Genomic DNA, 24,537 nt, shown 5'->3' on the forward strand with positions numbered 1-24,537 from the left:
CCCTCCAATAGCAATACAAATTCAGATACACAGATTTAAACCTTCAAACCATGTTTTTGGATTTAAGCATTTAACACTATTAGACAATTCTTTGAAAGATACCTTATTCTGCTAATTTTGTGTATTTCCCATTTGATCTTGTAATATCTGTGCAAGGTCTTAGATCTCTCCTGCAATATTAGTAGCAAATTCACCTTGCAAATGCGCCTTCACCTAATCCCAATCGCATACACTTTCATTCCCTTGTAAAGGAGTTACACAGAGCCCTTGTTTTTGAAATTCCCAATTGCAATGTAATTTCATTCTATTTTGTAATGCACTTTGTCTATCTCTATGTGATGGGTTGATCCTAGCTGGACACCAGGCACCCACCATTCTATCACTCTCTCCTCCACATCTGGACAGGGGAATGGGAAATGAGGTTTGCAGTCAGTTCATCACACGTTATCTCTGTCGCTTCATCCTCCTCAGTGGCAGCACTCATCACACTCTTCCCCTGTTCCAGCGTGGGATCTCTCCCACGGGAGACAGTCCTCCACGAAGATCTTCAGCATGGGTCCTTTCTGTGGCGTGCAGCCCTTCAGGAGCATACTGCTCCAGCGTGGGTTCCCCACGGGGTCATAGGTCCTGCCAGAAAACCCGCTCCGTGGGCTTCTCTCTCCACAGATCTGTAGGTCCTGCCAGGATCCTGCTCCAGCGCGGGCTTCCCACGGGGTCACAGCCTCCTTTGGGAACCCACCTGCTCCGGCGTGGGGTCCTCCATGGGCTGCAGGTGGATATCTGCTCCACCATGGACCTCCATGGACCGCAGGGGAACAACCTGTCTCACCATGGTCTTCACCACAGGCTGCAGGGGAATCTCTGCTCCAGCGCCTGGAGCATTTCTTCCCCCTCCTTTGGTGACCTTGGTGTCTGCAGGGTTATTTCTCTTACACGTTCTCACTCTTCTCTTCAGCTGCCCTTTCTGTGTGTTCTGCAACCACATTTCTCTTCCCCCTCTCCAGCTGTGGTGTGTTTGTTTTGTTTTTTTTTATTTACACAGAGGCACTACTACTATCACTGATCGGCTTGGCTTTGGCCGGCGGCAGGTCCATCTTAGAGCCAGCTGGCGTTGGCCCTGTCAGACACAGGGGAAAACCTCCAGCAGCCCCCACAGAAGCCACCCCTGTAACCTCCCGCTACCAAAACCTTGCCACACAAACCCAATACAGTCCAAGCCAAATTACCACTGCTTTTAAAGTGTCCAATCATGCTGGTATTGTTGATCAATTTGTACCTGGGTATTTGTTTCAGCCATAACCTTTTTTTAATATATTAGCTACTGTGTGAGCAGTCTGAACGGATTTTGCAAGCACCGTGGTAGCAACGGCGGCAGTAGCTGCAATAATGATAGCTAATATTATAAAAGCAATGAGCCATCCTGTAAATCATTTTGGGTGACTAATTGTCTGCTTTAAAAGCCTTGATAATTGACTTAATCCTGATTCCCTTTCCCACAATTTGGTCATATTTACAGGGATCCACAATTCAGCACGACATCATATTGGCATGATTACTGTAAGACTTAATTCAGATATATTCTTATGAGTAAAACAGCTAAAATACCAAGGTTAACTCAGATTAGTTTCAAAAGCATGGTTATGTAAAGCGATATCTACAAATTGAGCTGCTACAAAAACATAAGGATGTGAAGTACATATCATCACCGAATCTTTGTGATTCTGTGTCAGGTTCAAACTTATACAAGGAATGGTTTTTTTATATAGTCACTGTGGCTTAAGCTCAACACCTTCAGTGGGCCCAATAAAAATGCTGCGCCCGAGCCACAGTGACCCCGCAAAGAAAAAAGATCAGAATTCTTACAATACTGTTGCTGGCCACTATTGCCAGGTATGCTAAAAAAGGTATTCTTTGGAGTAGGATACACATTGCATCATCACACTAGCTTGTTGTTGCAGTCTCTTCAAAAGTCCCTGTGTGATAGCTTTTTCATTCTCGATGTGCTGCTTCCTCCTCATTTGTCTCTTCTCCTTCAAATTCAGAGTCTTCATCTGTGGGATTGGGTTGTCCGAGTGGTTTTGCCAGCTCATGATATGGCTTCATGTGTTTAGCTGGAATCCACTTGGTTCCTGTGGGAAGAACACAAGCATACCCTCGCCTCCAAGTGATTAGTTCCACAGGTCCATTCCAACCAGGTCCACTAAAAGGATCTTTATACAGTGCTTTAGGTCTGTGTGAAATAGAATCAGGAGTTTTAAAATGCCGATCTATCGTTGTGCTGGCCATTAAGTCTGGTGAGTGATTTAAAAAACTCAAAGTAAACATAGCATTATGTAGCTGTCTTTGTGGTGGCATATTCCCCCTTTTTTGTTTATGCAACATGGACTTTAAAGCATGATGCGCACACTCAATTATTGCTTGTCCAGTAGGTGAATGTGGAATTCCTGTCACATGGGATACCTGCCACTGTTGCAAAAATAATTGAGTAGATTTAGCTACATACCCTGGACCGTTGTCAGTTTTAATGGTTTGAGGAACCCCTATAATTGCAAAGCATCATGACCAATGTCGTTGAACATCACGTGCCCTTTCTCCAGAATGAGCAGTAGCACAAATATAAGAGGAAAAGGTATCAATAGAAACATGCACAAATTTCAAGGAGCCAAAGGCAGACACATGTGTAACATCACTTTGCCAAATGGCATTAGAGTGTAAACCACGTGGGTTAACCCCAATGCTCACTGCATCAGAAGCAACTCTGACAATCTGGACAAGAACGAATTATATCTTTAGCCTGTGCTTTTGTCAAATGGAACATCTTTTGCAATGCTGCTGCATTTTGGTGAAAAAAGGAATGAGAGGCCACAGCAGAGTGGAATTGCACTGTGCCAACAGTAAAAGAGTCAACCATGGCATTGCCTTTAGTCAAAGGTCCTGGCAGCACAGTGTGCGACCTAATGTGACAAATGAACAAAGGATAAGCTCTTTTATTTAAAAGAGTTTGCAATTCCAAAAATTTGTTGAATAAGTCTTCATCATTTATGTTCTTTAAGTAAGATCCTGGTAATCGCCGTACAACGCGTATGACATATTCTGAATCAGAAACAATATTGAGTGGTTCTGATGGAAATAAAGCCAAAGCGTGTAAAACAGCCTGTAATTCCACATGCTGTGTGGAACCTTGTAACAGAACAACAGGTGTGTGCCATAGTCCATTATCTAGCCAGGCAACTACACCTCGTCCAGTTTTTCTGGAGCCATCTACAAAAACTGTACGAGCATTAACAATAGGAGTATCTGATACTATCATCTGTGGTTTGATGTTTAATGTGTGAAGGTTTTGCGGTAACTTACATTTAGGCAGTGAGAAAGAAATTTTGTTCGTGAAGTCGGCCAATGCGATTTGCAGTGATTGTGATTGAACAAAAAGGTAATCAAAATCTTGTTTTGAAAAAGGAAGATACAAGGTATTGGGATTAAAACCAATGAGACGCTGAGTGCGTGACCGTGCTTTTTGTACCACAGTCACAATCATTTCTAAAGGCTGTGTAATAGTTTTTTTTAAAGTGTGAGAGAGAAACACCCATTCCAAATATAGAATTTTCTGAGCAACTTTATCATGTTGCCCTATAATAGCAAAAGGTTGTTTTGGACCTTGTATGACATACACATCAACAGGTAAAGTTAAGTCCCTTCTATAGGCTTGTAATGTAGATATCTTTTGTGAAACTAAATTTAACTTTTCCTTGGCAGCTGGAGTTAAGATCCGTGGTGATGTTAAATCAGGATCACCTCTCAGAATGTTAAAGAGATTACTTAATTCCTTCGTGGTTATACCTAACATGGGTCGTACCCAGTTTATTGTTCCTAATAATTTTTGAGCATCATTCAGAGTTCGTATATCTGTCTGCAACTTTAATGATTGAGGCTGTACTGTTCTTTCTGTAAGAACCCACCCTAAATATTTACAGGGCGGCATCTTTTGAATTTTTTCTGTAGCAATTTGAAGTCCAAAGGTGTGCAAAGAATTTACAAGAGGTTGTACAACACTTTCCAAATACTGTGTTGTTTCTGTTGCAATTAAAATATCATCCATATAATGATATATTATAGCATTTAGAAATGCATCTCGGCTCAGTTGAATAGCCGCAGCAACTACTCTCTGACATATAGTAGGACTATTCATCATGCCCTGAGGTAGCACTGTCCACTGATAACGCTGCATAGGCTCGGCGTTATTTACACTAGGCACTGAAAAGGCAAAATGTGCACAATCATCAGGATGTAAAGGAATCGTGAAGAAGCAGTCTTTTAAATCAATGACTTGTAATTCCCACTCTTTAGGGATCATTGCAGGATTTGGCGTTCCCGGTTGAGTAATCCCTATAGGTTGTAACACTGCATTTATCGCTCGTAAATCCTGTAATAATCTCCATTTTCCTGACGTTTTTGGAATAACCAAAATCTGTGTATTCCATGGACTAGTCGAAGTGACAATGTGTCCTTGCTGCAACTGCTCTTGAATTAATTTATGTGCTTGTATCAATTTGTCCCCTTTTAATGGCCACTGATTGACCCAAACAGGTGCAGAGGTTAGCCACGTAAGTTTGAGCAGGGGTTTTACATCAGTAACCCTTAGGATAAATTTGAATTGACTGTGGTTAGTGTAATGTGCCATTGTTTCAATAAATCTCTGCCCCACAAAGTTACAGATGAGTCAAGTACATAAGGCTGAATTCATGCTTCATGCTTCTCAGGCCCCTTTACTGACAAAAGTTTGGCACTTCGCATGGGCTGTCGAGTCCCTCCTATACCAACAATTGTAGAAAGAGCCATTTGCAATGGCCACAAAGTTGGCCAGTCCTTTTTTGATATTATAGAAACGTCTGCTCTGGTATCTAGCAATCCCAAAAACCATCTGCCCTCAATTTGCAATTTTTAAATTGGCTGTTGCTGTGTTATTTCCTGTGACCATAACACAAAAGGACTCCTGGTGCTATCAAAGCTACCGTTGCCTCGAATATTTTGCATGTTTTGAGGTACCCAACAAGGAAGCAAGATTAATTGAGCTATTTTTGTGTTTGCCGGAATTGTACGTGGAATTTCCATTGAAGCTAGCATGATTTTAATTTCCCCTTGATAATCTGAATCAATAACTCCAGGGTATACAATTATTCCCTGTGTCGTAGCACTAGATCGTCCAATTATTAATCCTAACATGCCATCAGGCAAAGGTCTGAATATTGCAGTCCCCACAATATAAATCCTCTGTTCTTTTATTGAGAGGTCGGCTGCTGTTGCCAAATCCAGCCTGGCACTCCCTGTAGTTGCGGGCTGGAGGTCATAGATGGTTCTTGCGGGCTGCCTGTTTGTGTAGCAGTCCCATCGGTTAGTGGTGCCTCCACTGAATTCCAGACCCTGTTGGTTTGCGGGGCACCAGGTCTTGCGGCCGTCCTGTAGTTTCCCTGGAAGAGATTACCTTCTTTGTCAAATTTCGATTTGTGTTGATTCGCCCAATGATATCCTTTACTACAATGAGGGCACAAGTGATTTGCAGGTTTATCACGTTTGGATTTCTGTCATTTAGGACAGTGCTTAGCCATATGTCCCAATTTTCCACACTCAAAGCATTTCACAGTAACTTGATTAACAGTTAGTTGCTGTGACAGTGCAGCAGCTAACATGTTAATTCTATGAGTTTCTGTCCCTACGTTTTGACATATCTTAATATACTCCCCAACGTCAGTAGCTCTTCCTCTAACTGTTTTCAGTGCAGCCTGACAGTCTGTATTTGCATTCTCATAAGCCAATTGAAATAATAATATTTTTGCAGCTTCCAGATTTTCTACCTGCTGCGTAATCACGGCTTGAAGGCGATCAATAAAAGATACATACGGTTCCTGAGAGCCCTGTCATATAGAGGCAAATGAAGCGATAGCTTGCCCAGTTTCGGGTACGCGTCGTAAAGCCATGATCGCAATATGAGCAGCTTGATTGAAGACTTGCTTTGGCAAAGCTGCTTGTGCCTGAGGTGTAATGTAAGGGCCTGTTCCTTGTAACATGTTTTGATCTATAAGTATCCCTGATGACAAGTTGTCCATAATTTGTTCCACTGACAAATCATTGTATTCTAATTACCATACAGAATACTGAGCAGAAGTCAACACCGTTTTCATAAGCAATTTCCAGTCCCAAGGAGTCATAGTATAAGTGCCTCCAATTGTTTCCACTAGTCCCATTGTAAATGAATTGTGTAACCCATTTTCACGAATTGATTTCCGTAATTCTTTTATCATTTCATAAGGTAAACCCTCATGCTGTGGTGGATTATGGGGTTTGTATATAACAGGGAAAGTAAACATGGTATCACCTTGCTGTAGAGCTTTTTCTCGACAGCGTTGCATCAAGCTATGTGTAGTTTTTCCCAAATCATTAAGTGAATTGTCACATTTAGTATCAAAGTCTGTTAGAGGCGGAGCTGAAGGCACTATAGTTTTTTCTCCGTACCGCTGTGAAGCAGGAGCCACAGGATTAGACAGGGGCATAGAGTTAGAGGGATTAGTAGGAGAAGGAGATACAGGCAGTGCAGCAAAGCCAGGTTCTGTTTTAAGTTCTGCAAACCCTGGAGAGGGAGTACCAGGCGATTGGGGTGGGGTGCAGCAGCGGCTGCCGCGGTGGACCCAGAGGCTGCGGGAGGCAGCAGCCACAAAGGTGCGGCGGCGGAGGCAGCAGCGAGGGGACGGGGACCTGTATGCGGTGGTGAGGGTTGGTGACCCCGCGGAGCCCGTGCTGCCCGCCCACTGCCTGCCTGTCTGCCTGCCGGCGGGATGTGTGCGTTAACGGTGTTAGCGCAGGCGGTGGTGGAGGTAATGAGGGATATAAATCCGGCTCTTTTTCAGAGTCCACCCTGCCTGATGCAAAAGAATTATTATCAGAATCAGAATCCTGCTCATTAGCGGCCTGCTTACAGACTGTCTCCTCAAAAGCAGTATCAGGCTGTATTGGTATGATTTTCACTGCCAGCTGTAAATGCACCAGTGCAGCATAAATAAATTTCCATGTCATAATTAAATTTTCTGATACACCAAAGGCTAAAGTTTTTCATGTTTGTAAATGCTCCCCAACTCTTTCCCAAACCTTGCTATCAAAAGTTCCCTTTGTGGGAAACCAGTTACAATTAATCTTTACCCATATTAAAAGCAAAGCAATTTGTCCCTCTGTTATTTTATACCCAGAAGCCCGTAAAATGTGCTGCAAAGCGTTTAAGTAGAGCTTATGCTCCTGAGAAACTGAATGCCCCATGCTACTGCAGTCTTGCAACTCACCCGTTCCACAGGGGTTGCTGTTACCTATTTTCTCGGAGTCGTGGCCACTTTTTCAGAACTCTCCCCGTTAGGTTGCATGGTCTCCGCAGTGAAGGGGAATCACCTCTTCTTTTCTCAATCATGTCGTTTTCTTCTCTTAATCGTGCCGGCTTCTTCTCTCCATCACGTCGTCATCGTCTTCTTATCACGTCGGGCTCGCCATCTGCTGCGACTGAATCAAGCGCTCAAGCTCTCTGTGCAAGATTCCCTTTATTACACTAAAAGAATGCAACTTATATATGTTTCAACAAAGATCTAGAAATAACTAATGGCATACAGCCAATACTACTAACACAGGAGGGCATATCTGGCCCAGCTGGGGTGTTTGCCAGTCCTCAGAACAGTTAAAGATAAACACATTCCATAGACATATTCGTGACTGTCTTCAGCCACATCTTCCCAGGCCTACATAAGGCCATCCTCCAACCTGACCTTGTGAAACTAGTTCTTCAAATGCTTGGCAAACATGCAGCACAACAAATTCTAACGTTCACTCTTGAAAACAAATGCCAGGTGTTCCAAGCTGCTCCCACAGTACAGTGCTATGTTTTTGAGTTTGGTATGAGAAGAATGTTGATAACACACTGATGTTTTCAGTTGTTGCTAAGTAGTGTTTAGTCTAAAGTCTAACTTGGCGTTGGTTGGCGAGTGGTGAGCAATTGCATTGTGCATCACTTGCATATTCCAATCCTTTTATTATTACTATTGTCATTTTATTAGTGTTATTATTATCATTATTAGTTTCTTCTTTTCTGTTCTATTAAATTGTTCTTATCTCAACCCATGAGGTTTTTTTTTCCGATTCCCTCCCCCATCCCACTGCGTGGTGGGGAAGTGAGTGAGCGGCTGTGTGGTGCTTAGTTGCTGGCTGGGGTTAAACCACGACAGTCCTTTTGGCACCCAACGTGAGGCTCGAAGGGTTGAGATAATGAAAAGCCTAACCAGAGCTTGTTAAAACAAATTTGTTACAAGCATTTATTACATTGGTCTAATAGTTGTCTGTCACTATGTTGATTTATGAGCTCTTAGAGTTGTGGTGCTTGATTTTAGAGTTCTGTTATGTATCGCCTCACTTCCTGTATGTAGTCCCCGTGCTGCTGCTTATCATCTGTGGGAGGTGGATTAAGGTTTTTGCTTTGATGTATTGTGTAATACTGGCTTATGGTATGATAAAATTATCAGTCGTGGGACTAATCCGGTGTTTGCACTCAGCATTATTGTCACCTCTATACTTCGGGAGCCATCTGTGGGAAACTATTAATAATTACACCATTCACCCTTCCTCCTCAGAGAGCCAATCTATGGGCGAGACAGCTTTCTTCCCCAGTCTAGTTACAATGGCATTTGAGAATTTTGGAAAATGTGAATACGCTTGGGATATTGAGACCAGTATGGTCCTATTGCTAGGAACTAGCATGGTCCTGAATGTGGTTCAGGTCTTGTTTAAGGTTAAACAACTATTGAAGAAGATCACTCAGAGGTCTGCCCCGAGGCTGGATAATTATGAATGGCAGGGTGTGTGGGGTAGTATAGGGAAATGCCTAGGGCGGTGTTCGAAAACACCTCCAATGTTCTGGAACTTCACCCTTGAAAAAGTACAGAATCCTGAAAAACTAGCAGAACATTTGGAAAAAGTATGCTGTCATCACCCCGACAATTCCAGGGAGAGACAACTCACTGCAATTTGCTGGGGCCTGACCCATGCCTATCAAGCCCTGATCAACACTACTCAGTACCCTCAAGGGGAATAGAAGGTCTCTGGATCTAACAACAAGGTGACAGGCACTGCAGCCGCTTCAACCCCTGCATCAGTATCAGTTGCCCCAGTACAGAAGAAGAAATAAAAAAATCAGTTCGCTTAGCGAAGGATGAAAGTGAACCAGGGTCATCATGGGAACAGGAGGAAGAGGCAGAACCAGAGGTAATCACCCGATCCCTATCCCTGACTGAGCTGCGGGATATGCAAAAAGATTTCGGCCATCGTATAGGTGAGCACATTATCACCTGGCTGCTCCGATGTTGGGACAATGGGGCTAATAGCTTGGAATTAGAAGGTAGGGAAGCCAAGCAGCTGGGATCATTTGCCAGGGAAGGTGGCATTGACAAGGCAATTGGAAAAGGGACACAAGTGATCAGCCTCTGGAGGCGACTCCTGTCAAGGGTGAAGGAAAGGTACCCCTTTAAGGAAGATGTTATATGTCAACCAGGCAAGTGCACCACCATGGAAAGAGGTATCCAATATCTGAGGGAATTAGCCATCCTAGAGATTATTTATTATGACCCGGACAACCCACAATTACCCAAAGATCCAGAAGAAGTCCAATGCACACGACCCATGTGGCAGAAGTTTGTATGGAGCGCACCATCGTCCTATGCCAAGACACTGGTGATAACGACCTGGAAAGACGAAGAGGCACCGACAGTGGATGAGGTGGCTTGCCAACTCCATCAATACGAAGAAAATCTCTCCTTCTCCCTACAAGCCTGCATTTCAGCTGTGGAGAAGCTGTCCCAGGATTTCCAGCAATTCAAAGAGGATATGTCCTACTCGCCACCTGTAAGGACCCATGTCTCAGCTATTAGGAGTGAGCGTTCCTCTGCCCAAGAGAGAGAATATAGAAGGTACACACCGTGAGGTGCCCTGTAGTTTTACCTATGTCATCATGGAGAGGACATGAGGAAATGGGACGGAAAACCTACCTCGGTCCTAAATGCACGGGTACGTGAGCTGCGAGGAAAAACCACCACAAAAGGGGATTCTACCAGGAAAAATGCCACTCCAGTTTCCAAACAGAGTAGAAGGGCTGATGTTTTTTCTGATCCTCTTGAAGGGAATTCTGAACCAATTTTACGAGAAGTGAGTACTGGACACTCTGACCAGAATTAGAGGGGCCCTGCCTCCAGCCAGGTGGAGGAAAGGGATAACCGGGTCTATTGGACTGTGTGGATTCAATGGCCTGGCACACCAGACCCACAGGAGTATAAGGCTTTAGTAGACACCAGTGCACAGTGCACTCTAATGCCATCAAGTTATAAGGGGGCAGAACCCATTTGTATTTCTGGTGTGACAGGGGGATCCCAAGAGTTAACTGTATTGGAGGCTGAAGTAAGCCTAACTGGGAATGAGTGGTAGAAATACCCCATTGTGACTGGCCCAGAGGACAGGTGCATCCTTGGCATAGACTATCTCAGGAGGGGGTATTTTAATGACCCAAAGGGGTATCAATGGGCCTTTGGTATAGCTGCCTTGGAGATGGAGGGCACTGAACAGCTGTCTACCCTGCCTGGTCTCTCCCAAGACCCTTCGACTGTGGGGTTGCTGAAGGTTGAAGAACAACAAGTGCCAATTGCTACCACGACGGTGCACCGGCGGCAATATCGCACCAACCGAGACTCTCTGATTCCCATCCACAAGTTGATTCGCCAACTGGAGAGCCAAGGAGTGATCAGCAAAACTCGCTCACCCTTTAATAGTCCCATATGGCCAGTGTGGAAGTCTAATGGGGAGTGGAGACTAACAGTTGACTATCGTGGCTTGAATGACGTCATGCTGCCGCTGGGTGCTGCCGTTCCAGATATGCTAGAACTTCAATACGAACTAGAGTCAAAGGTAGCCAAGTGGTATGCCACAATTGACATTGCTAATGCATTTTTCTCAATCCCTCTGGCAGCAGAGTGCCGTCCACAATTTGCCTTTACTTGGAGGGGTGTCCAGTACACTTGGAATCGACTGCCCCAGGGGTGGAAACACAGCCCCACCATTTGCCATGGACTAATCCAGACTGCACTGGAAAAAGGTTGAAGCTCTGGAACACCTGCAATACATTGATGACATCATCGTATGGGGCAACACGGCAGAAGAAGTCTTGGAGAAAGGGAAGAAAATAATCCAAATCCTTCTGAAAGCTGGTTTTGCCATAAAAGAAAAGTAAGGTCAAGGGACCTGCCCAGGAGATCCAGTTTTTGGGAATAAAATGGCAAGATGGACATCGTCAGATCCCAATGGACGTGATCAACAAAAGAGCAGCTATGTCTCCACCAACTAATAAAAAGGAAACACAGGCCTTCTTAGGTGTCATGGGGTTTTGGAGAATGCATATTCCAAATTACAGTCTGATTGTAAGCCCTCTCTATCAAGTGACCCAGAAGAAGAATGATTTTAAATGGGGCCCTGAGCAACAAGCCTTTGAACAAATTAAATGGGAGATTGTTCATGCAGTAGCCCTTGGGCCGGTCTGGGCAGGACAAGATGTTAAAAATGTGCTCTATTATCCTGCAGCTGAGGAGAATGGCCCTACCTGGAGCCTCTGGCAGAAAGCACTGGAGGAGACCCGAGGCCAACCCCTGGGGTTTTGGAGTCAGGGATACAGAGGATCCGAGGCTCGCTATACTCCAACTGAAAAAGAGATATTGGCAGCATATGAAGGAGTTCGAGCTGCCTCAGAAGTGGTTGGTACTGAGACACAGCTCCTCTTAGCACCCCGACTGCCAGTGCTGGGCTGGATGTTCAAAGGGAGGGTCTCCTCTACACATCACGCGACTGACGCCACGTGGAGTAAGTGGGTCGCACTGATCACACAATGGGCTCGCATAGGAAACCCCGATCGCCCAGGAATTTTGGAAGTGATCATGGACTGGCCAGAAGGCAAAGATTTTGGAATGTCGCCAGAGGAGGAGGTGGCACGTGCTGAAGAAGCCCCGCTGTATAATAAACTGCCAGAAAATGAGAGGCAATATGCCCTGTTCACTGACGGATCCTGTCGCACTGTGGGAAAACATCGGAGGTGGAAAGCTGCTGTATGGAGTCCTACACGACAAGTCGCAGAAACTGCTGAAGGAGAATCAAGTCAGTTTGCAGAGGTGAAAGCCATCCAGCTAGCATTAGATATTGCTGAAAGAGAGAAGTGGCCAGTGCTCTATCTCTATACTGACTCATGGATGGTGGCAAGTGCCCTGTGGGGGTGGCTACAGCAATGGAAGCAGAGCAACTGGCAGCGCAGAGGCAAACCCATCTGGGCTGCCGCACTGTGGCAAGATATTGCGTCCCGGCTAGAGAATCTGGTCGTAAAAGTACGTCATGTAGATGCTCATGTACCCAAGGGTCAGGCCACTGAAGGACATCAAAACAACCAACAGGTGGATCAGGCTGCCAAGATTGAAGTGTCTCAGGTGGACCTGGACTGGCAACATAGGGGTGAGCTATTTATGGCTCGATGGGCCCACGATACCTCAGGCCATCAGGGAGGAGATGCAACATATAGATGGGCTCGTGATCGAGGGGTGACCTTCACCATGGATACTATCGCACAGGTTATCCATGAATGTGAAACATGTGCTGCAGTTAAGGAAGCCAAGCAGTTAAAGCCCCTGTGGTATGGAGGGCGATGGCTGAAATATAAATATGGGGAAGCCTGGCAGACTGACTATATCGCACTCCCACAAACTCGCCAAGGCAAGCGCCATGTGCTTACAGTGGTGGAAGCAACCACTAGATGGCTGGAAACATATTCTGTGCCCCATGCCACCACCCAGAACACTATCCTGGGCCTTGAGAAGCAGTTGTTGTGGCGACATGGCACCCCAGAAAGAATTGAGTCAGACAGCGGGACTCATTTCCGAAACAACCTCATAGACACCTGGGCCAAAGAGCATGGCATTGAGTGGGTGTATCATATCCCCTATCATGCACCAGCCTCTGGGAAAATCAAATGATACAGTGGAGTGTTAAACATTACATTGAGACCAATGGGGGGTGGAACTTTCAAACATTGGGATACCAGGTGGCTTTTGCTTAATGTGTTAGTCAACAGCAGAGGTTTTGCCAATTAGGGTGGTCCTTCCTGTTCAGAACTGTTACTTTACTGTAGAAGGGGATAAAGTCCCTGTAGTGCACATAAAAAAATATGTTAGGGAAGACAGTCTGGGTTACTCCTGCCTCAGGCAAAGGCAAACCCTTTGATTGGATTGCTTTTGCTCAAGGACCTGGGTGCACTTGTTGGGTGATGTGAAAAGATGGGGAAGTCCGATGTGTGCCTGAAGGGGATTTGATTTTAGGTGAGAATAGCCAATGAATTAAATTGTATGGTGTCAGTTGCTATATAACCCTGCCACTGTATGTTATCATTACTATAATTGTTATATGCTATATCCATAGTACTATAGTAAGAATCACTTGGATCAAGCAAGAAAGAACTGTGATAAAACTGAGCAAAGTGCAGTAGTGATGGAACCAGAACTGACTCCAGCATGCAACAATCCAACATTACACACCATCCTCCTGCTGCGTCCAATGTCACCTGCTTGTCATACCACACTGAAGCCTGATCCTGCTCTACCGACTGAGAGGACTTCACACCACCCCTCCTGCCCAGAAAGACTGGTATGACAGATGGAGCCCAAAGTTGGGAACTAAATGAACTCAACAAACATTTTATGAACACGACCCATAAACCAAAGGAATGATATCTCTATGTGTGTATACATATTTACATATATAAACAATTTTATATATATATATATATGTCTCTCTCTCTCAAAGGGATGGAAAAGGTGATGATGGTTGACCAGGATGTAACTAAAGGTATGGGAACTGAGCATGACGTCAATGGTATAGAATAAGGGGTGGATACTGTCCTGATTTCAGCTGGGATAGAGTTAATTGTCTTCCTAGTAGCTGGTACAGTGCTATGTTTTGAGTTCAGTATGTGAAGAATGTTGATAACACTGATGTTTTCAGTTGTTGCTCAGTAGTGTTTAGTCTCAAGTCAAGGATTTTTCAGCTTCTCATGCCCAGCCAGCGAGAAAACTGGAGGGGCACAAGAAGTTGGGAGGGGACACAGCCAGGGCAGCTGACCCAAAGTGGCCAACGGTGTATTCCATACCATGTGATGTCACATCTAGTATATGAACTGGCAGAAGTGGGGGTGGGGGGATCACAGCTCGGGGACTAACTGGGTGTTGGTCGGCGGGTGGTGAGCAATTGCCCTGCGCATCATTTGTATATTCCAATCCTTTTATTACTACTGTTGTCATTTTATTAGTGTTATCATTATCATTATCAGTTTCTTCTTTTCTGTTCTATTAAACCGTTCTTATCTCAACCCACAAGTTTTACTTCTTTTCCCGATTTTCTCCCCCATCCCACTGGGTGGGGGGGAGTGAGTGAGCGGCTGCATGGTGCTTAGTTGCTGGCTGGCGTTAAACCATGACAGCGGCTGGTGAGCAATTGCATTGTGCATCATTTGGTTTGTATGTTCCAATCCTTTTATTATTATTATTATTATTATTTCTTCCTTTCTGTTCTATTCAACTGTGTTTATCTCAACCCATGAGGTTTACTTTTTTTTTTCTTCTCCCCGATTCTTTCTCCCATCCCTCTGATTGTTATGGGTTAGTGTGGCACAGGTTTTGGTTTGGTAGCGGGGGAGGGGCCGCAGGGGTGGCTCCTCTGAGAAGCTGCTAGAAGCTCCCCTGGCTTCAAGTCAGACCCGCCTCTGGCCCAGGCCAAGCCAATCAGTGATGGTGGTAGTGCCTCTGGGAGAACGGATTTAAGAAGGGGAATGGGCAGTGAGTAGTGCGATTGGAATGTGAGAGGAACACCTATGCAGATACCGAGGTCAGTGAAGAAGGAGGGGGAGGAGGTGCACGCCAGAGGAGGTTGATGCTCCTGCAGCCCGTGGTGAGACCGCAGGCTCTCCCCTTGCAGCCTGTGGAGGTGAACGGTTGAGCGAAGGCCCCCGAAGATGGCCGTGACTCCATGGGAAAGCCCACGCTGGAGCAGTTTGTGACTGAAGATCGGCCCGTGGAAAGGACCCACACGAGGGACGTTTGTGAGGAACTGCAGCCCATGGAAAGGACTCACATTGGAGAAGTTCCTGAAGGACTGTCTCCTGTGGGAGGGACCTCACGGTGGAGCAGGGGATGAGTGAGGAGTCCTCCCCCTGAGGAGGAAGGAGCGGCAGAGACAACGTGTGGTGAACTGACCCCAACCCCCATCCCCTGTTCCCCTGTGTCACCATCACCGGGGGGAGGAGGTAGAGAGAACCGGGAATGGAGTTGAGGTGGGAAGGAGGGAGGGGTGGCGGGAAGGTGTTCTAAGGTTTGGTTTTACTTCTCAGTATCCTTGTTTTGATTTGATTTGTAGTAAATTAAATTGATGTTGTTTCTTCCCCAAGTTGAGCCTGTCTTTTGCCCATGACCATAAGTGGTGAGTGATCCCTCCCAGTCCTTGTCTCGACCCACGAGCCTTTCTTTATATTTTCTCCTCATCCCACCGTGGCTGGGGTGGGGAGAGTGAGCGAGCGGCTGCGTGGTGCTTTCTTACCATCTGGCCTGAAACCATGACAGTGGTGCTTAGTTGCTGGCTGGGGTTAATCCACAACACAGCCTGATCTTTCTGCTAGGGAAGGTTATGGAGCAGATCATCTTGAGTGCTATCACATGGCACAGATAGGACAACCAGGTGATCAGGCCCAGTTAGCATGGGTTTATGAAAGGCAGGTCCTGCTTGACTAACCTGATCTCCTTCTATGACAAGGTGACCCGCTTAGTGGATGAGGGAAAGGCTGTGGATGCTGTTTACCTAGACTTTAGTAAGGCCTTTGACACCGTTTCCCACAGCATTCTCCTGGAGAAACTGGTTGCCCATGGCTTGGACGGGCATACTCTTTGCTGGGTAAAAAACTGGCTGGATGGACGAGCCCAGAGTTGTGGTGAATGGAGTTAAATCCAGTTGGTGGCCAGTCACAAGTGGTGTTCCCCAGGGCTCAGTATTGGGGCCAGTTCTGTTTAATATCTTTATCAGTGATCTGGACGAGGGGATCGAGTACACCCTTGGTAAGTTTCCAGATGACACCAAGTTGGGTGGGAGTGTTGATCTGCTTGAGGGTAGAAAGGCTCTACAGAGGGATCTGGATGGATGGGCCGAGGCCAGTTGTGTGAGGTTCAACAAGGCCAAGTGCCAGGTCCTGCACTTGGGTCACAACAACCCCATGGAGCTGCTACAGGCTTGGGGAAGAGTGGCTGGAAAGCTGCCTGGCAGAAAAAGACCTGGGGGTGTTGGTCAACAGCTGGCTGAATATGAGCCAGCAGTGTGCCCAGGTGGCCAAGAAGGCCAATAGCATCCTGGCCTGTATCAGAAATAGTGTGGCCAGCAGGAGCAGGGAGGTGATTGTTCCCCTGTACTCGACACTGGTGAGGCCGCACCTTGAGTACTGTGTTTGGTTTTGGGCCCCTCACTACAGGAAAGACATTGAGTTGCTGGAGCGTGTCCAGAGAAGGGCAGCCAAGTTGGTGAAGGGCCTGGAGCCACAAGTCTTATGAGGAGCAGCTGAGGGAGCTGGGGCTGTTTAGTATGGAGAAGAGGAGGCTGAGGGGAGCCCTTATCGCTCTCTACAACTACCTGAAAGGAGGTTGTAGTGAGGTGGGGATCCGTCTCTTCTCCCAAGTAACGAGCAATAGGATGAGAGTAAACAGCCTCAAGTTGCACCAGGGGAGGTTTAGATCGGATATTAGGAAAAATTCTTTCACCAAAAAGGTTATCAAGCACTGGAACAGGCTGCCCAGGGAAGTGGTTGAGTCACCATCCCTGGAGGTATGTAAAAAGACATGTAGACGTGGCGCTTAGGGACATGGTTTAGGCTTGGCAGTGTTAGGTTAATGGTTGGACTCGATGATCTTAAGGGTCTTTTCCAACCTAAACAATTCTATGATTCTGTGCCTAACTGTGGCTGCTAAAGATAAGGTATTAATTGTGGCTTGCAGAGGCTTTAAATAATGCGGAAATTAAAGGAAAACTCCTTTGGCTTCCTTCCTGGTCAGACACGACATTACATCTTAATAATTGCTTATGGAGTTCTGGATTTCATGAAGATGTTATGTAAAGAAATCATAATTGGGCATATTAAATTGTTGTGATAGTAGATGCAGAGATTTTACTGTAGAATTCAGAGAGTATTTCAGGCAAATCTGAGACTGATCAAGAGTTCAAGTGAGAACGTCTTTCTTTAGGTCATTCTCCACCTGATCTTTGTTACTGACATCTTCAAAACTTTAAATAAAATGACAAAATTACTTGATTTGACTTGCCAAGTAATAATAATAATAATAATAATACTTGTCACATCTCATAACTAAGTTCTGTAGTTGAGAGAGGTTTGTCCACTCATCTAGTCTTTAATATTTTTATTTAAAATAATAAATCCATTCTTCTAGAAAAGTTGTTGGCCTTTGAAATGCAGTGCTGTGCAATTGGAATGACTTTTATTTTTACGTTGTTTAGAACTTGGTGTGTATTTAAAACCTGTAGTGTAGGTGAAGTTATAGAATTGTTTCAAAAATATATGCATAGGGTGGATTCCTGGTTTATAAAGTTACTGAATTCTATGTAAAAGCTATGTTTGCAAATCAATATATTTATAGTTACAGAGCATGAAAAATAATGTTTCTTTATGAAGACTGAAATATACTTTTTAATTTTGTTTTTATGTTCATATGATGGCATTCTGGTTTTGGAGCTCAAATAAAATCAGTTGATTAAAATGAATTTTAACAAAACCTCTTCTTATGAAAAGTGCCATTTCTGTTCTAACTAGTACAGGTCACGATAGAAAGTATTTTTAATGGCCCTCAGTCAGTCATCATGGGTGTGCCTAGAGTCCTGGTGTTGTGATGCAATAACTTTTAGTTTTAAAATACTTTATATTTAAAAGTTATATTTCTTATTTTGCTTATATTTCTGTTGGGATGTTAATAGTTTTGAAGGCCTAGAATAGATCTGTGTGTAAGCTGCAATTGTTGGTGCAAAGGAACTTTGAACATCCTTACTTCTTGCCAAAATCAGGGCTTCTGTTCTGGTTTTGGCTGGGATAGAGTTAAATTTTCTTCATAGTAGCTAGTATGGGGCTATGTTTTGGATTTGTGCTGGAAACAGTGTTGATAACTCAGGGATGTTTTCATTACTGCTGAGCAGTGCTTACACAGAGTCAAGGCCTTTTCTGCTTCTCACCCCACCCCACCAGCAAGTAGGCTGGGGTTGCACAAGAAGTTGGGAGGGGGGACAGTTGGGACAGCTGACCCCAACTGACCAAAGGGATATTCCAGACCATATGATGTCATGCTCAGCATATAAAGCTGGGGGAAGAAGAAGGAAGGTGGGGGGGGGCATTTGGAGTGATGGTGTTTGTCTTCCTAAGTAACCATTATGCATGATGGAGCCCTGCTTTCCTGGAGGTGGCTGAACACCTGCCTGCCAATGGGAAGCAGTGAATGAATTCCTTGTTTTGCTTTGCTTGTGTGTGCAGCTTTTGCTTTCCCTATTAAATGGTCTTTATCTCAGCCCATGAGTTTTCTCACTTTTACCCTTCTGATTCTCTTCCCCCATCCCCCTGCGAGGGGGGTGAGCGAGCCGCTGTGTGGTTTTTAGCTGCCTGCTGAGGTTAAACATCAGCTTCATACAAAAGAAATTCAAACAAGTGGCTAAAATGCTAATTAAAATTAGCTTCATGTGCTGATTAGGATTGCTGTAAACTGTAAATTTAAATTTTCTTATACTGTAAACTAATCCTTTCTATGTAGAAGATCCAGATCTTGCTTTCAGCTTGTATCAGAAGTAATATCAAGTTACTCATGCCCTTGGTTGAAGAACTAAACATGAGTCTGCTCCAGTATAATTGAAAAATTTAGGCTGTTCCTTTTCCACTCCTCCCCTTGTCCCAGTAATTTAGAGGAATTTGCAGGCAAAAAGAGCTCAGTGAAGAGAACTGAAACTGTCGCCTAAACTTATTACTCAATTATGGTGGCTTTTTTCTTATGGTTCACACTATATAACACTTACCTGTTAACATTGTTTAAAGCCTTTTTTCTTCTCCCTCTAATTATTTATTTAATAGATTAATAGAACAGCTGGTATCTGAAGGGAGTGCAATACTTTATTTTGTAGAAAAATTGAACACTATTTTTGTGGTAGTAGGGGGTGTTGGACTTACTGCATAGTTCCTACTTCATTTCTAGGTCTTACTATGGTGAAAGCTGGGTTGTCATTTATTTAATACAGTAATAGTGCTACAGCAAGCCTGTCCATATAATCAGAATGTACGAATGTCTTTGGTTGATTAATCTCTTTCATGAGTTTCCTATATCCCATGAGTTCAGATCTTTTCCTTCCTTATATCTATACAAAACTTTCTTAAAATGTAGAATTTGCAGTACTGATATTCTAATTTTGAATAAATAGAAATAGTGAACTCTGAAACAAAAAAATTTTGCTATGTGAATTGATGGGTGTATTTGGAAGGAGAGATAAGGAAATAAAGATTAATATCTCTCGCTATAAGCTTTGATCTTGTTGCATTGTTCTGGAAATCTGCTTTATCCCATGAGCTGATTGAAGTTTGAATGTAATTATTTTCTGTTGCAGATGAACCGACACGTTCCTTGAGTGGTCTCATCTTGAAGAATAATGTAAAAGCACATTTTCACAACTTTCCAAATGGGGTAACTGACTTCATTAAAAGTGAATGTCTGAACAACATTGGTGATTCCTCCCCCTTAATTAGAGCTACTGTAGGTAAGTTTACTCTTATTACTGTCTTCTGCACACTAAAAATGTTACTGATATAAGCGAGAGCTGCACTAGTGAGAGTTATTAAACTCCTAAAACTGTTTGCTTCTTATAATTGTCGCAACTACACCATGTTTTGATGCTGATATTAATCTTCAGCATGAATATATGAAATTCACACTTATTTTTGCTTCCTATTCTCTTAAAACTGATTTAGCAATTCAGTTCCTATCTCTTGAAATGTGACTGAACATAAGTTTGCTTGCATCTACTAAAATTCAGCTTGCTGCCAATTTTTATACCTAAACGCAGGAACAAGGTAAAGGTCTGACTTCAGAACTATTTCAGCACTCTGCTTGCATCAATGAAATACTTGTGTTAGCTGATTTCCTCCCTGCCCCCACCCATATGCACACCCCTTCAGGGAATCATTATACCATGTGTGACACACGTTAACATAATGAGTTTATGTTTTTTAAATACCTTCTGTCAGAAAACAGTAGAGAAAGTGTGGTGATCAGAACATCAGCTAGAAGTGGTTTTTGTTGCATGGATTTCTGATTTCCTAAATACTGTGCTTTAGTACACCTCTTCCATAACATGTATATTTGTGTTATTTTTACTTATTTCTAGGTAATGTTGCTTTTCTGTCTACTCTTTGATAATATGATTACCCCCAGTTACTACAATTGTAGTAATTTTCCTCGTCCGCTCCAAAAACTAGAAAAAAATAAAATAAATGTATATTTAAGTATAGTAGAAAAAAACAGGGGCGGGTGCAAGTTCAGAAAGGAATTCAGCTTGTAACAACTGATTTCTGTTATAAAATAATCTACCAGTTATTGCTCCTTTAGAATCCTTTGCTTTTTCTATAGGATTCCTTCTCCAGACATCTGGGTTAAGGACTTTGGACTAGAGAAAAATGTCCGTCTCTCTTTTTTTTCCTGCTGTCTCATCCCTTGTGAAGCTGCTTTACTGTGAATTTCATTAATGCCCCATTTCCTTAATGACAGTAGAAACAAGTCTTTGAGTGGCAGGTACGTTTGTGATTTCAGGTTGTAGAAGAGTTGTGCTTGTTTGTTCATAGGAGTTGCCAGTGGAGTACAATGGAGCCAACTAAAGAATATAAGAATATATTACAGCTCTGTTTGGATTGCTGTCTTAGGGTAGTTTGGTGGTGGTGGCGGTGGCTGGGGGAGGGGGCGGGCTGTTGTTTGTTTGGTTTTGAGCAGTTTGTTCTTTCATTTATCCTAGTAGGAAACATTTGTGGATTAGTAGCTCAATTATTGTTGAGCTTTAAGTGGTCCTTGCTTACATAATAAGAGTTGCTATTTAGCATGCGTTTTGCACCCTCCTGTGTGAAGTAATTAAATGTTGGATCCTTGTAGGCTTCTGTCTTAATAGTGAGGTTGGTCCAGTATTCACTGGTCTCTTGATACTAGCTAGGTGTAAATATATTGCTACTTGCCTAGGCTGCCTTGTTAGCATATGAGTTGGCATGTGCTAGTCATAGCTGCTCTTTGAGATGCGTACATGTTTTTGCTGTTCAAGCACTATCAATTTAATGAGCCAACCGCATCAGGGAAGAAGTAATGCAGCCTTTGTGGTCTCTGGCATCTGGCGCTAACCAGACAAAAGCTGATACCTTTTGACCAAGGTGGAGGCAAGCTGATTAATCCCATTCTCAGAAGTCACCTCACTAAGGACAATGAAGATGGCAGTAGTCTATTTTAGAACTGTGATTCCAGACTGAATGCTAACTACACATTGTTGTATCCTTAGCTTTTCCCTGTTTTAACCCCCAAATGAGTAACAGTGTGGAACTTCTCTGTGCTGTGTGGTACAGGTTTTAAAAACCCTTGTGCCAACATTGAAATATGGACTCAAGTTCAAAAAAGACAGCTGCATGTGTTGAGGACCTACAAACTTACAAAGAAATAAATACATCTATTTAGGAGGTGTCTATGACTGTTCTTAAAACTTTCTGGAGATTCTAGTCTAGGCAGGACCTTAGTGTAGCTCCCTGCTTAAAAGCAAGAGGGGGAAATAGTTTGAGTGTTTAAGAGTAGTGGCGGGACTGGAGAGCTTCATTGCAGAAGGAAAGTGAAAGTTAATGATTGCCCTATGAGGGGCAAATTTTGTCAACTTTTTAGAATCAAAGAGTTCAGAAATCAACTTTAGGAGCTACAGAGGCAAACCACCCCCCCCCCAAACCCCCAAACTTTCCCCTGTCCTGTTATTGGCATGAAAGTACTGAAGCATAGATGCTTTTTCTTTACGCTCAAATTTTTTATTGTAGAGTTGATGCTATAAACTGGGGTTGCATGTAATTGGAATAGTGACATAAAAGATGCTGCCATGACAATTACAGTTCTGTTTTTAACAATTTCTGTCATCCCTCTGGAGTCTGTTCTCTCATGTGTTTACTGCTCAATTAGCTTAACTGCTGTACATGTTAGATTTCACATTTGTCATCTGTAATAATGATTTATAATTAAGTTCATTACAAATCAAAGGCCACCTTTCAGTTTGCAATTTCTAACCTTGCAGCTTAGCATGTTGGTCAGAAGGAAAGGCCTCCCATCTGGAGGGACCTTGACAGGCTTGAGAGGTGGGCCCATGCAAACCTCATGAAGTTCAGAAGGCCAAGTGCAAGGTCCTGCACATGGGTTGGGGCAATCCTAAGCACAGATACAGGCTGGGTAACAAATGGATTGAGAGCAGCTTGGAGGAGAAGGACTTGGGGGTGTTGGTTGACGAGAAGCTCCACATGACCCAGCAATGTGTGTTAGCAGCCCAGAAAGCCAACAGTATCCTGGGCCGCATCAAAAGAAGCATGACCAGCAGGTCGAGGGAGGTGATTCTCCCCCTCTACTCCACTCTCATGAGACCCCACCTGGAGTACTGCATTCAGCTCTGGGGCCCCCAACATAAGAAGGCCATGGACCTGTTGGAGCAGGTCCAGAGGAGGGCCGCAAAGATGATCAGAGGGCTGGAGCACCTCTCCTCTGAGGACAGGCTGAGAGAGTTGGGAGTATTCAGCCTGGAGAAGAGAAGGCTCTGGGGACACCTTATAGCAGCCTTCCAGTACCTAAAGGGGGCCTACAAGAAAGCTGGAGAGGGACTTTTTACAAGGGCATGCAGTGATAGGACAAGGGGTAATGGCTTTAAACTGAAAGAGGGTAGATTTAGATTAGATATTAGGAAAAAATTCTTTACTGTGAGGGTGGTGAGGCATTGGGACAGGTTGCCCAGAGAGGTTGTGGCTGCCCCCTCCCTGGAAGTGTTCAAGGCCAGGTTGGATGGGTCTTTGAGCAACCTGGTCTAGTGGAAGGCATCCCCGCCCCTGGCAGGGGGGGTTGGAATTAGATGATGTTTAAGGTCCCTTCCAACCCAAACCATTCTATGATTCTATGAACTGTCAAATCTAGCCCAAACCTGTCAAAAAACTGCTAACTACTGAATTGATTATTTCTTTACTGTGATTATTCTTCTAATGTCCTTGTTTTTGTGTCTGTGTTGCAGAGAAAGCCACAAAGGTAAATCTCTGATGTCTTCTGTTCCCTACTGGCCAACTAAAGCAGCAGGCTTTCACATTTGAAAGGAGATGAAACTCATTAGAAGTCCATGTAGATTTCTTTTAAAATGAATATAAGTGCCTAAAACTTTATTTTATATGGCTGTTTCCTCATTGTTCTTAAAACCCTTTGCAAAGCTTCAAATGCTATACCTACTGCCTCTTTAAGTTCTTGATAGTCTGATATTTATCTATTTTTTTATTTCTGTCTGTCCCCAACAAAGTGTCTCTTCATCATTTAAAACCAAAACCAAAAAAACCCAAAACACCTAGCATGACATTAAATGGCTTCTCTGCAGACCTTTACAGAAAGCTCGTAATGACATGTATGGTCTGAACTGCATATGTGTCTGTTTCAAGGGGACAATAGCCTCAAGTCGCTTCTGCCTACACATCTGGAAGTGTTTCCTCCTAGGTTATCCTGTTGCTGTCTAGGATAAGCCTTTTTGAAGAATGCTTTGTATGGGGTTTGTGTGGCAAAGTTTTGATAGCAGGGGGGTTACAGGGTGGCTTCTGTGAGAAGCTGCTAGAAGCTTCCCCTATGTCCGACAGCCAATGCCAGCCGGTTCCAAGACGGACCCGCTGCTGGCCAAGCCAATCAGCGACAGCTTATGGAATCATAGAATCGTAGATTCTTAAGTTTGTTTCTCAACTTGTGTTATTTCTACAAACCTGTTCCAGATCTAACTCAGGGAGACAATTTTGCAATTTAATTACATTGTCTAGGAGGCAAGAACATTAATTTATTCTGTTTATGAAGTTCAGTTTAAATTTTTTTTTTAAAAAGCAGATCATTAAGATCCAGCAACAGTAAAATATGTATTTTCTATTAATGCATCTGATATTCTTTGCAGGACCATAATATTCAGGAGAAAATAGTCTTTATGACTCCATAGATCTCTATAGGCTTTTGGGAATCTTTTCTATTCAGTTGCAATTATGAAGACAACTGGATACAAACTACTTCTGGAGCTGTAAAAATGTGTTTTACCTCTGTCTTTGTTTTTGCCCTTTGTCTTCTTGGGTTCTCCGGCCTT

The 24,537-nt window shown here is 43.8% G+C and overlaps 1 protein-coding gene across 4 annotated transcripts in view; it reads left to right on the forward strand.

Annotated features, from left to right (window-relative positions):
- The window catches only part of LOC138683373 (transportin-1-like), a 99,499-nt gene that overhangs the window by 19,392 nt on the left and 55,570 nt on the right, over positions 1-24,537 (forward strand). For all 4 annotated transcript variants that reach the window (XM_069775081.1, XM_069775080.1, XM_069775079.1 and 1 more), the window contains one exon: positions 19,780-19,929. In XM_069775081.1, the coding sequence (XP_069631182.1) occupies positions 19,780-19,929 (150 nt within the window). The remainder of the gene's footprint in view (positions 1-19,779; positions 19,930-24,537) is intronic.

Source organism: Haliaeetus albicilla, chromosome W (genome assembly GCF_947461875.1).
Source record: "Haliaeetus albicilla chromosome W, bHalAlb1.1, whole genome shotgun sequence".
Classification (NCBI taxonomy): domain Eukaryota; kingdom Metazoa; phylum Chordata; class Aves; order Accipitriformes; family Accipitridae; genus Haliaeetus; species Haliaeetus albicilla.